Source organism: Pongo abelii, chromosome 9, assembly GCF_028885655.2.
Source record: "Pongo abelii isolate AG06213 chromosome 9, NHGRI_mPonAbe1-v2.0_pri, whole genome shotgun sequence".
Classification (NCBI taxonomy): Eukaryota; Metazoa; Chordata; class Mammalia; order Primates; family Hominidae; genus Pongo; species Pongo abelii.
In genome coordinates this window covers 62,069,934-62,083,536 of record NC_071994.2, presented here as the reverse complement: position 1 = coordinate 62,083,536, position 13,603 = coordinate 62,069,934, and the positions used below count along the sequence as shown (strand labels likewise).

Genomic DNA, 13,603 nt, shown 5'->3' with positions numbered 1-13,603 from the left:
CAGCTGCTCAAGTAAAAAATCTGGTTCTCATCTCTTCACTCTCTCTCATTCATCATCTATATGAATCAGTGTCCAAGTCTTACTGATTTTGTCTTCTTAATTATTCTTGAAGGATTTTTGCCCAACATCACTCTGTCATCAGAGCTGAGAGTTTCTACTCACCTTACACTTGAAAGTCATTTTGAAAGAATATAAAATCATTGGCTCACACTTTATTTCCTTGAGTGTTTTAAATATGTAACTCTACTTTTTCTGGTATAAAGTATTGCTCTCAGAATCTGATGATAGTGGAATTTTCTGTCTCTTATGGGTAACATGCCACTTAGTTTTAGATGCACAAACAATTTCTTCCCTCCCTGCCTCCCTGCCTTCCTTCTCATTCTTTTCTCTTGTGCAATAATCTTACTATCTTACTAGAGTATGTCTTGCATGTTTGCTTTTATGTATGTAGTATATTCTTTCAATGTGTAGTTTTAAGTCCCCTCCCCCACCTGAAAGTTTTCCGATTTATAGTTTTAGTATTTACCCTGTTTCTGTGCTTTGAATTCCTTCCTTAGGAACTTACATTGTGTGTTTGTTGGATCTTCTTACCTAACTTTAATATTTGTTGTTTTCTCTCAAATTCTTTTTATTTTACTTATTTATTTATTTTTTTGAGATGGAGTCTTGCTCTGTCGCCCAGGCTGAAGTGACTGCAGTGGTGCGATCTTGGCTCACTGCAACCTCCACCTCCTGGGTTCAAGCGATTCCCCTGCCTCAGCCTCCCGAGTAGCTGGGACTACAGGTACCTGCCTCCATGCTCAACTAATTTTCTGTGTTGTAGTAGAGACAAGGTTTCACCCTATTAGCCAGGGTGGTCTCGATCTCCTGACCTCATGATTCACCTCGGCCTCCCAGAGTGCTAGGATTATAGGCGTGAGCCACCGCATCTGGCCTCCTTTAATCTCTTTCTTCATTTTTTATTTTCAAAGTTTTCTTAATTTTTGCATTTGATTTTTAAAGGCATTATCTTGTGTGTTTCTTCTTGTTTAGTCTTTGTTTCTAAAATGACTTTCCCCTCTTTATTTCTAATTCCTTCCTGAGTTGGGACATTTCCTTTCTGATAATTTATGCTTCTTGTTCCTGTTTTTTATAATTTCCTTAAAATTTTAAGCTTATTTTGTTATAGTTTTATCTGTTTTAAGAGTACATTTTTTTCTGGCATTTTCTCATTGTAGAGATATTATTCTGCTCTTTATTCTCTTTTTAAAATAACTATATATGGGATGAGACTACAATAATTTTCTGTTGCTCATTTTTAAGTGAAATTAGTTTTCATGAACCTTTAGAAGAAGGCAGGGTTCAGGAAACCTATTCTAACTTTATAGAACTCCACCTTCTTTTGTTTTAGTATAGGGTCCAAAAATATGATGACCTGCTCTCTGAGTGTTCCTAGCTCTGCTTTCTTCCCTCACATTGATCTGAACATCTCGTTCCTGTGCCTCTGTTGTCCCTGTCCCACTGAATTTGGATTCCACTCCCAGGAGTTTCTCCTTAACGTGGTGCTTTGTTGTAGTAGAGATTCCTGGTGGGTCAGTTTTGAGAGTTCATAAAACACCCTGTACTCAGCTATATTGGAAAGGCAAATCCCTTTCTAGTTTCAGCTACTGTTCTCAAATTCCCATACTGTGCTTTCCAATAAATACCCAGAGGCTATTTTGGGTTCTCCTTTCTCATGTTCATTAGATGCCACCTTATTGCTTCTTTCTTCTTCGTCTCATAAGATAATATGATATGGTTTGGCTGTGTCCCCACCCAAATCTCATCTCGAATTGTGGCTCCCATAATTCCCATGTGTTGTGGGAGGAACCAGGTGGGAGGTAATTGAATCATGGGGGTGGTTTCCGCCATACTGTTCTCATGGTAGTGAATAAGTCTCATGAGATCTGATGATTTTATAAAGCCTGCCACCAGTCAAGATGTGCCTTTCTCCTTCTGCTATGATTGTGAGGGCTCCCTATCCATGTGGAACTGTAAGTCCATTAAACCTCTTTTTCTTTATAAATTACCCAGGCTCGGATATGTCTGTATCAGCAGCATGAAAATGGTCTAATACATGATACCGAGCAGGTCTTACAGCTGTTGGTGGTTTGTCCCCACTTGCTGGTATTTCGAAGTTTGTGGGGATAACTTGTCATCTAGTTTCATTATAAATATTATCCATGGGGCAGGGGTTGCATATAGTTACTTTGTCAGTTTTCATGTGGGGGTTTGAAGAGATTGGAAAAATATGCGCCACCACTGCCATCTTTCCAGAATTTTCTTCATGTTTTTGACTTTTAAGTAAAAAAGGTTTGATGATACACAGACTTTATTAGAACTTCTCTAATAGAGACTAACACTTAGAGTATTACCCATCAGGAATTATATATTATGTGTATATATATATATATATATGTATATGTATATATATAATCACTTCACTTAATAATCACCAAAAGCCCAGAAGTTAAGTTATTATTATCTTTCACCATTTGCTAGTGAGGAAACTGAAGCACTGAGTGGTTATATAACTTGCCCAAAGTTACGTAGCTAGCCAGTGGCAGAGCTGGAATTTGAATCCAGGTAACCCAGCTATAGAGTTTCTGCTCTGGTGGGAGCAGTGGTAACCAACAGGAGTCTTCACGATGCCTAGAAGACCCAGTGGCATGCCTGGTGGTGGTACCCTGGTACCTAAGAGAGGTAGCAGTAAGAGAAGAAGTGATGAATGTAACAGTCTGGGATGTCCTGTGGAGTCCAGAGAGCATGACATTCACTGGAAGGAATGGCAGCCATGCTGGGTGGACATGGCAGGGCATGGCAGCTAGGGTCATGCCCAGTGTAAGGCTGCTAAGGAAGAAAGGGTGTCAGAATCATTCAGTTCCACCTTGTACTTGCTGAACCCATCTTTTGGGGGGTGGTGGGGGAACATATGTTAGATGAACTCTGGGGACTCTTAGATGCACTTGAGCGAGCCTCATGACCCATCATGATGGGATGATAGTGAAGTTGGGCTATCTTTCTTATATCTGTCTCTTCTGCTAGACTGTGTAAGCTTCCTGGAGGCAGGGATCACCAGAACAAGGCCTTGAACATTGTCAGTGTCAATAGTGTTTCATTGAATTAAGTTGACCAGGGATTGCCTGAGAGATACTGCTTAATGTTTTAAACCTTGTTGAACTGGTTGAGAATATTCTATGTTTGTTCCTGGTGTCATGTGGGGACAGACACTTCTCAAGGGCTTGAGAATATATACCCACAACTCACCAGAGCACTGTTTGCCTTTACATTCAGGCCAGGCTCTGAGAATTGGGACAACGGTTTCTAAGGGTCTAAGCTCTACCCAACCAGAGCATTGCTTAGTGGAAGACAGGAATATTTGCAAAAATGCCTTGTATGAGAAGTTTCTCTGGTTCTAATGACATCAGCTTCAAGTATTTCAAAATCTTTATTATCATACTTTTTGTGGGATCTAGTCACTTGCCCAACACTTAAACTTTTACCACAGGGCTGGGAACTCACCTATATTTCGTCTGACATCCTAGCCAAAGACAAAATCCATTCCTCCTAAAATTAATTCTAGAGCAGAGGATAGGGTGGGTTTGGGAGGTTCCTATGTGCCAGTCCAGGAAACTCTTGCCCGTCTTGTGTAACTCCTTGCAAGTTTGGAAAATATTTTTTTCAAATAAGCTGGCTTGGCAAGGCTTACAGTGCATGTCTCCCAGGCAGTCTTAGGCTTATTTGATTCAATTACATATTTATTGATACCTACTGTGTGTCAGGCCTTGCGCTGAGATGAATCAAACAATGACTGCTTCTGAGGATATCTCAAAGTCTGGTGGAGGAGAGACACAGATGGGAAGATGAATAGTGTGGTCAGTAACACAGTCTCTGGAGCCAGGCTGCCTGCATGGAGTCCTGGCTCTCTTAAGTCATGTGGCCTTTCTACACCTCTGTATTTTCACCTGTAAGATGGAGCGAATAAGAGAGTAAACCAAGTAAGGTTGTCGTGAGAATAAAATAATGCATGATAAGTGCACAGCTCTCGAGGCACTGTAAAGGTTCAATAAAAGTTATTATTACTGGTGGATATTTTTATTTTTTATTTCACTGTGATTTCAGAACTGCTTTTTGTCTAATTCTGTCTATTTTCTTTTTAGCTAAACACAAAAATATTATTAACACAGTAGTTTAGTTTAAATGTGAGCAGCTTGGGTGCAAAGCATTCTGGGAGAAGTCAGGCTGGGTGGGGGTTCTTGAGCAGCCAACCCATTTTTTCCTTCAGCTGCTAATAGGCCAGAGCCTCCAAATGTCTTCCCTGCCCTGGACATAAGCGGCATGCACCTGCTTGATGGGCCTGGGGATTGGTCACTAAGTAGAGGTAGGGGGAGGCAGGGATTCCCACGCTTACTAATTTGTTCTATGTTTTCTTCTCAGTATGTCTGATTGCTGCTTGGGGAGAAAGAGTTGCTGCTGTTTAAACAATCTCTAGAAATAACAGTTATTTTAAACTCTTTTTTTAAGAGAAAGGGTCCCACTTTGTCACCCAGACTGTAGTGCAGTGGCATCATAATAGCTCACTGCAGCCTTGACCTCCTGGGCTCAAGTGATCCTCCTGCCTCAGCCTCTTGAGTATGCTGAGTAGCTGGGACCACAGGGAAGAGCCACCATGCTTGGCTAATTAATAATAATAATTATTATTATTATTATTGTAGAGATGGGAGTATTGCTGTGTTGCTCAGGTTGGTCTCAAACTCCTAGTTTCAAGGGATCCTCCCACCTCCACCTCCCAAAGTGTTGGGATTACAGGCATGAGACATCACACCTGGCTTAAGCTCATTCTTAAAGTAAACCAGATTCTGCTTTTTCCCCACTGGCACCTTGTCTGTCCTCATTTCTAGGACTGTTACCATGAAAGGCAACTCCTGCAGCTGGACAGCTCTGTGTGGCTTTGGCCCAAAGCAGCAATTATATCTTGGCGGCTCATCGTTCTTGCCCACCCTCGTCTCCAGAGCTGTAGGCAGGGTCAGGGGCTCACAGTTTCCCTTCATCTTCCTTTGCCCATAGCAGCCCCAAGTTGTTGCTTGGGCAAATGGTCCTCCCCATCTGCCTATGTTAAGGCTGCCTCATCCCTCTCTCTGCTCATCTACTTTATTATTTTATTTTAAGTGCTGGGATACACATGCAGAATGTGCAGGTTTGTTATATAGGTAAACGTGCGCCATGGTGGTTTACTGCACCTATCAACACATTACCTATGTGTTAAGCTCCACATGCAGTAGCTGTTTATCTTGATGCTCTCCCTCCCCCACCCCACTGACAGGCCCTAGTGTGTATTGTTTCCCTCTCTGTGTCCATGTGTTCTCATTGTTCAGCTCCCACTTATAAATGAGAACATGCGGTGTTTGGTTTTCTGTTCCTGTGTTAGTTTGCTGAAGATAATGGCTTCCATATCCATCCATGTCCCTGAAAAGGACATGATCTTAGCATGGTGCTCAATGCATGGGATATGCTCAATAAATTCCAGTCATTATTATATTTCTAGTTATTGTGACACGTGTAAAGGTGTTTGGGGAAGAGCAGCACAGAGAACTAACATTTTTGAGTGTCCCCTTTTGTGCCATGCAGAGTGCTAGGCCCTACACATTCATCACTTAATTTAATTCTTCCATCAACCCTGTGTGGAAACCTCTATTATTATCTATTTTATGGATGAAGAAATTGAGGCTCAAATTGGTAAGAAATTTACTCAAAACACAAACTTATGTTGTTAAAAGTCAGGATACTGGTTATCCTGGTTGGGGAGTGACTAGAAGGGGCACAAAGGAAAGTTCTGGGACAATGGTAATAGTTAGGTTTCTTTATCTGGTTGCTGAATTCATGGATGCGTTGACCTTATGAAAATGTATTGAACTGTAGCTCAATATTATGATGTGTTCACTTCTATGTACGTATGTTATATTTCAATAAAAATTTCAGAAAATGGAAAAAAGAAGCAGTAGCTTGCCTAAGGTCACACAGATTATGAGAAGCAGAGCTAGCTCTTCCTACCCTTATGCCAGTGTGCAGGCCTTGTTTGCTTGTGTCTGGATACATCCCCCTTGTGCTCAGACTCGTAGACAATAGGCTACTCAGTCCCAAGGAAGCTGTGGCTCAAGGCCTGTCTGTTAAGGTGGTTAAGGAAGGAGCAGGGTCATTGTGAGCCATCATGAGGGGCCTCAGAGGGAGGGTCCCCCGACGTAGCTAGGCATTGAAGGCACAGGTCCACAAGGCTCACCTGGGATTCATCTGTAGGACAGATGATGGGGCCCGACTGGAAGACAAAGCTACTGGGAGTAGCCATGTTCCTTTCCCCTGAGAGAACAACTTCCACCCATAGCCTGACTGGCAACCGCTTTTCCTTCCACTTCCCAGTTCTTTGAGGAAGGCTCTGTTCCTGGCCAGGTTTCACCTACCATCCTGGAGCTTGGGCTCTCCAGGTGTTCCCGGCATGAGGCTCATGATATAAAACCAGAGAGACAGCTAGTCTGGGCTCCCAGTTTTTTTGTTTGTTTGTTTTGTTTTGTTTTTTTGTTTTTTTAGATGGAGTCTCACTCTGTCACCCAGGCTGGAATGTAGTGTTATGATCTCTGCTCACTGCAACCTCTGCCTCCCAGGTTCAAGTGATTCTCCTGCCTCAACCTCCCTAGTAGCTAGGATTACAGGCATGTGTCACCACACCCAGCTAATTTTTTTTTTTTTTGTACTTTTAGTAGAGACAGGTTTCACCATGTTGGCTAGGCTGGTCTCGAATAGTTATAGATTTACAGAAAGTTGCAAAGGTAATGCAGAGTGTTCCCGTATACTCCACACCCAGTTTCCCTGATTGGTGACATCTTATATTACCATGGCACATTTGTCACAACTAAGGGACCGGCATTGGTCCATTACTATGAACTAAACTCTAGACATTGCAGTTGTCCCTTGGCATCCATGAGGGATTGGTTCCAGGACTTCCCACAGTTATGAAAATGTGTGAATCCTCCAGTTCCTGATATAAAATTGCTTAATGCTTGCATATAAGCTACACATATCCTCCTGTATACTTTAAATCATCTCTAGATTACTTATAATACCTAATACAATGTAAATGCTATGTAAATAGTTGTTATACTGTGTTTTTTATGTGTGACATTTTTATTATCATATTGTTATTTTTTATTTTTTTGAATAATTTCAATCTGTAGTTGGTTGAATCTGTATATGCAAAATCTGTGGATATGGAAAGCTGACTGTATTCAGATTTCACTAGTTTTTTTTTCATGAATGTCCTTTCTCTGTTTCAGGATTCCACCCAGGATATCATATTACACTTAGTCCTCATGTCTCCTTAGTCACCTCTGTTCTATGACAGTTTTTCAGTCTTCCTTTGTTTATGATGACCTTGACCACTTTGAGGAGTATTGGTCAGGTGTTTTGTAGAGTGTCCCTCAGTTTGGGTTTGTCTGATGCTTCCCTTATCATGAGACTGAGGCTATGTGTCCTGGGGGAAGAATGCTACAAGATGAAGTGCACTTCTTATCATATCCTTTCAGGGGTACATGCTAGCAACATGCCTTATCCTTGGTAAGGTTAAACTTGATCACTTGGTTAAAATAGCGACTGCCAGGTTTCTCCACTGTAAAGTTTCTTTATTTCTCCCTTTTCTATACTCTTTTCTTTGGAAATGATTCACCAAGTGTACCCAAGCTCAAGCTCCTCCACCCCCAGTTTTTAATCATCAAGTTTATATGAGGTAAGTCCTGTAAACACATATACAGTCATCTATTTGCGCAAATAGGGATATACAGACACACAGACAGATACAGGCATCCAGATAATATAGACAGGCACCCAGGTGGATTCATATCCACAAACACAGACACTAGTAGGCACAAACACACAGGGCTTAAGAAATCAATAGTTCTGTCACTCCAATTCTCCTACTAGCAGAGTGCTGAATCGATTAGGAGTTTAATTACAGCTTCTGAAATCTCACTTTCTTTTTAATTCTTACATAGCTTTAAAAACAATAACTAAGTATATACCTCCTGTGTGCATTGGGGTGGAGGGCTTGACAAAAAATGTGAGTTGTGGGTCTGAGCAGGCCTCCCAGGGCCTTGTTCTCCTTTCCTACCTCTGCCACGGCTTTGGGGTTGGGTTGGTTCTTTCCCTTCCAGGCCAGAGGTAAGGGGTGTGAGTGCCTCCATTCAGAGGATGCCAGAGCTCTTCCTTGGGAAGCAGTCCCAGCACACAGGTTTCCTTTGAGCCAGGTGGTGGTCCCAGGTGCTGTGATTTGGCTGTTTTCCAGTCCTAGCCATCCCTACCTCCCCTGCCCTGCCCACTGTCCAGTATCTTCTCAGGGCTCTCAATGTGAATGGCCAGCCCCTAATCTGGCTCCGAAGGCTTCTTACAATCAGGGCCTTGGTGTACCTTTCTGGCTTTCCTTATCATGGTTCCCTCTCTTCCAGAATGTACAACTCTAGAACAGGGGACTTACTTATTGTCCCTTTGACTGCCCCACCGTGGAATATGCTCTCACTGTCTTGACAAGTCCAAACCCTACCCAGGGTATGACCACCTCCTCCAGGCACCTGCCCCTGATCTCCAATGGAAAGGGGGAGTTCTCTTCTTGGAATTCCCAGCAGACCCTTACTCTAAGAAGAACACCAACTCAACTATGTTATTTGTGCGCTTGTGTCTTAGAAAATGTTCTTTTGGTTACAAGCAATAGAAATTAACTCTTGGACTTGTCTCCCCACTCCCCAAGTGATCCTGGAGGTTCTCATGGAACAACTGAAGTTGCCATTGTTAACATGTCCCATGTACAATAATCCCTGTCTGTATGACCCTTGGTTCTACATTTCAAAATTTGGGGCAAGGAATTGGATTAGTGCAGCTTAGTTCAGAAGCCCACCCCTGCATCGAGCACCAGTTGTTTCCAGGGGCATTTTAACACAGGCTAGACATGGCTACAGATGGCCAGGGGATCACCCCTGTGTTTGGGAGGAGGGGCCTTTAGCAAAGAAGAGGGAAAAGCTGCAGCCTGGGTAGCCATCCCAAGAGGTAGCTAATGAAAATTGTCTTTATGATTGACAGAAGAGAGAGAAAAAGATGCTGGAAAGATAATGTAACAGATGTCCACTGCAAAGTGCTTATGCAGTGAATGAGTCAGTGTGCAAGTGACTTGTTCATTTGTTGCCTCTTAAAAGCCCCTAGGTCAGTTTTCCTCCCATTTCTATGTCTTTAGAACACAATAATCACAGTTTTTCCATCTTTAATAACTCCTTTTCCATCGTATCAATCTCGGGGCACTCTCTGCATAGCCTGTGTGATGGAGGCGTATGAAGTCTCTGCATAGGTACAGACCTATGGCAATAAATGCCTGACACTTGGCCACTCAACAATGGCCATACATTTTCTGAATAACTGATATATGTCAGACACTGGCAATAAGCCAGGCACAAGTCCTGTTCCTCACAGGACTTGGGGAGTTCAGGCACACACATCAATTGCAGTAGAATGTTATTAGTGCCCCACTGAAGGATGCAGGGGCCCTGAGGAGGAACTCATGAGCTCTGGCTGTAGTTTTTTAGAGGAGGTAATATAAGAGTCAGGTCTTGCAGGGTGAGTAGAAACTTGCCAGGTAGGGAAGAAGAAAAGAGGTTTCTAATCTGAGGGAGAACTTCATGTTCAAGGCTGCAGAGGATTGTGAAAGAGAGTGGTATGTTTGGGAAATGGGGAGGTTGAATTTATCTGAGGTGTAGAGTGTGTTTGTGGCAGGGGCGCTAGGAGTTGGGGAAGATGGACAAGGGAGATGTGTGGGAAGGGAGGCTGGGGCCATATCACGGAAGCTCTCTCATCTTAGCCTCAGGAGTTTTGACTTATCCAGGGAACGGTGGTATGGGGGGTGCAACTGAAGGATTTAAGCAGGGGAGAAACATATTTCAATACCTATGTAGAAAGCCCTAATACATTCTTGGGGGAAAGTGAAGCATTGGGGTTTTTGAAAGTCAATGTGGCAACATCTATTGAATTACAATTCAGAACATATGCATGAGGGTGTTGAATGTTGCATTGTTTATAGAGGTCAGGAGCTGAACAAAAAGTGAATGCCCAGCAATGGGAAAATGGCTTAATAAGTTGTGGAATATATACAATCTGGAATAGTGTTCAAACATTGGAAAGAGTGTTTTAGGATTCTGCTGGATGACTTGAAAGATTTCAAAGTTAAGTAAGAAAATCAAAATGCAGCAAGATGTGTATATACTATGGTCATATTTACAAAAAAAGCAATAGGTCAGAAAACCTTATAAATGTATATATACTTAGATAACAGTCTGTGTAAGAATGCATGAGTGTGGAGAAAAATAGAAAATGATACTTACTAGGTTAAAGTTAGTTGGCTGAGATTGGAAGGGGTGGGCAAATATAAGGGAATGATAATAAGATGCAGAAGATTGAAAGTTATCTGCAATCAAACAGTACATGAGATGTGATTGTACTTAATATAAAATTAAATATGATTTCATAAGGATATATGGGCAGTAGGGTGCTGTGATTTTGGATTTAATGGTTTTCTCTTCTCTCTCTCTCTGTGTCTGTATACATATACATATATGTATGTGTTTACATACATATGCATGTATATATATATGTTTATATACATATGCATGTATATGTATATGTTCAAATTCTTTACAAAGTGTAATAGCTATTTCCATGAAGGGAGGCAGAGACAGAGAAATCATTGGTTATTTTTTAAAAACAATTTAAAAAGCAATTTCCTAAAAGAAATCATATGTTCAATTTCATAATTAAACATAAGATGTGTGGTTAAAAATTACATTTAAAAGCCTATAGTCAAATGGTTACATATTTCAGAAAGTCTTGCTCCTTCTCATTAAATAACTGTAAACATGAAGACATGATTTTTTAACCTCGATAACTGGAGTCTGCCTTATAATTTCAACCCTACTTGGTACCTTTGCTTCACCAGGCTGGCCTCATTGGTGCCCTTTATTTGCTATACTGACTCAGAATAAAAGCCAAATCTCCACCTTGTCCAACACAGCCCCATAGGATCTACTCCCCTCACCCCCACCTCATTGCTCTCAACTCATCTTCCACCCCGGCTGACTCTTCCCATGCTGCTCTGGCCTCCTTGCTATTCCTCGCACATATCAGGACATCTCTGCCCCCAGAGCCTTTGCACTTGCTGATCTCTCTCCTTGGAGCAATTTGCCCTCAGATAGCCACATGGCATCCTTCCTCATGTGCTTCAAGTCTTTGCTCAAGTGTCTCTTTCTCAATGAGCCTCCTCTGATCCTCTTATTTTAAATTGTGAGGTCTACTCCCCCATCCACCCCTAACACTCTTTAGTCTTCTTTTCTGTTCTCTTTTCCTTCCTAGCATTTGCTACTTGCACCATATTACATACATTGCTCATTTATTTTGAAAATTGACTGTTCTCTCACTTGAATGTAACATTGGCTAGAGAAGTGATTATTTGTTTGTTGCTGCAGTCTATGTCTTAGAACAATACTTGACATGTTGTAGGTACTGATATTTGTAGATGAGTGAATGAGCTGGTGGCAGGTGAAGAATGTTTGAGGCAGGTAAGATCAGCAGCAGAAAGACTAATCAGAATACTGTTACAAGCCAAAGACAAAGGAACTTGCGCTCAGCCTTAGTCATTAGCTATGCGTGTCTTCTGTTGTGAAATGATAGTGAAATTTGTTATTGTCTTTTTAGTTTAGTTTTGTTTCCAAGTTTTACTTTTAATTGACACATAACAATTGTCTTTTAACTTCTCATTAGTTTATCTTGATTCTTTAGGCAGATCAAAAGCTTTTTGAGAGTGGAGGCTTAACATCTTCATATCTGCTTTTCCCACAGTGCCTGGCACTTATTTGAAATATAAGGGACTCAACAAATGTACAGTGCTTTATCAATGATCTGATATTACTGACTTTTACTTGACTCAGTGAATTTTAGAGTGCATTTTATTTGATTAAGATCTTAGGAATGAATCTATGTTCTCATGCTGTTTACTAAATAAAGTTAATTTTGTTCCATTACAAAAGTAATATACATGCTCACTATAGAAAATTTGGAAACTAGAGAAAAGTTGAAAAAAATGAAAAAGACTTTAGTTATATTACCCATTAAGAGCCTTTAGCATTGTAATATGTTTCCTTTAAATATTTTTCCTAGATGGAGCTTTCTAACATTATTGTAATAATTGTGTGCTTACATTTCCATTTTTGCATATTAGCACACACATTTTTCTTAGCTAGAAACTTTTGGAAAGCATCATTTTAAATAATTGCATACTACATAATCATAGCTATACCATAGCTCACTTAGCGTGACCATTATTTGATATTTAGGCTATTTCCATTAACTTTTTTTAAAGAGATGGGATCTTGCTATGTTGCCCAGGCTTGTCTTGAACTCCTGGCCTCAAGCAATATTCCTGCCTCACCCTTCCATTTCCTCCTTATTGTAAAGATCATTGGCTACTCTGTCAGATATAATTGCCTGTTGCTTATTAGTCTGGTCATCTGCCCTTAAAACTTTGTGCTTCATACTTGTTATCTGTAAGATGAAGAGAATGAGAAATGACTGAGAATATCAAGGTGCATGAATGGGAGAAACACTGCTAAGCATATAATAGGTGCTTAGTAAATATCAGATGGCCTAGAATTGAGACCTTTGGAAATCATGGGGTGTTGATAATTATCGTGGTGCTGTTTCCTGGTTGCAGGCTGCACCTGATGCAGGTGGACTCAGTCCAGCGCTGGATGGAAGATCTGAAGCTCATGACCGAGTGCGAGTGCATGTGCGTCCTGCAGGCCAAGCCCATCAGCCTGGAGGAGGATGCACAGGGTGACCTCATCCTGGCAGGTGGCCCTGGCCCTGGAGACCCCCTGCAGCTGCTGCTCAAAAGGAGTTGGGTCATTAGCACAGAGCTGCGCAGGATTGGGCAGAAGCTGGCCCAGGACCGCTGGGCACGGGTGCACAGCATGAGCGTGCGTCTGACCTGCCATGCCCGCTCCATGGTCAGCGAGTACAGTGCTGTCAGCAGGAACTCCTCGAAGGAAATGGGCCAGGTCAGCTGCCCTGGGATAGGAGTGGGCGGGAACTGGAAGTCAGGATGCTTTAGAGAAGAGTGGGTTTGAATCATGTGTCTGAACCTTTTTTGCTCCAGAAGCCTTTCTCCCCTTCCAGTAAAAGAGGAAAGAAAGAGAGTAGAATCTTTACTGAGTGCCTACTATGTGGTGGATATTGTGCTAGGTGTTTTTTTACATGTATCTCATTTAACCTGCATGACCTGTGAGGTAGGTGCCACTACTTTGAGAAGATGTGCAGTGGTTGAATTTATTGACTTTAATGCCAGACTGCTTGGGTTGAAATGTTAGCTCTGCTATGTGGACCTCAGCAAGTTACTTAACTTCTCTGTGTCCCAGTTCCTTCATCCTAAAAGGTATAATAATAGAATTTATTTTATAAATTTGTTGTGACGACTAGATGAATTGTTATATGCAAAACACTTAAATCAATT

The 13,603-nt window shown here is 41.6% G+C and overlaps 1 protein-coding gene across 4 annotated transcripts in view; it reads left to right on the top strand.

Annotated features, from left to right (window-relative positions):
- The window catches only part of INSC (INSC spindle orientation adaptor protein), a 137,209-nt gene that overhangs the window by 53,253 nt on the left and 70,353 nt on the right, over window positions 1–13,603 (top strand). For all 4 annotated transcript variants that reach the window (XM_054525924.1, XM_002822000.3, XM_054525925.1 and 1 more), the window contains exon 3: window positions 12,806–13,151. In XM_054525924.1, the coding sequence (XP_054381899.1) occupies window positions 12,806–13,151 (346 nt within the window). The remainder of the gene's footprint in view (window positions 1–12,805; window positions 13,152–13,603) is intronic.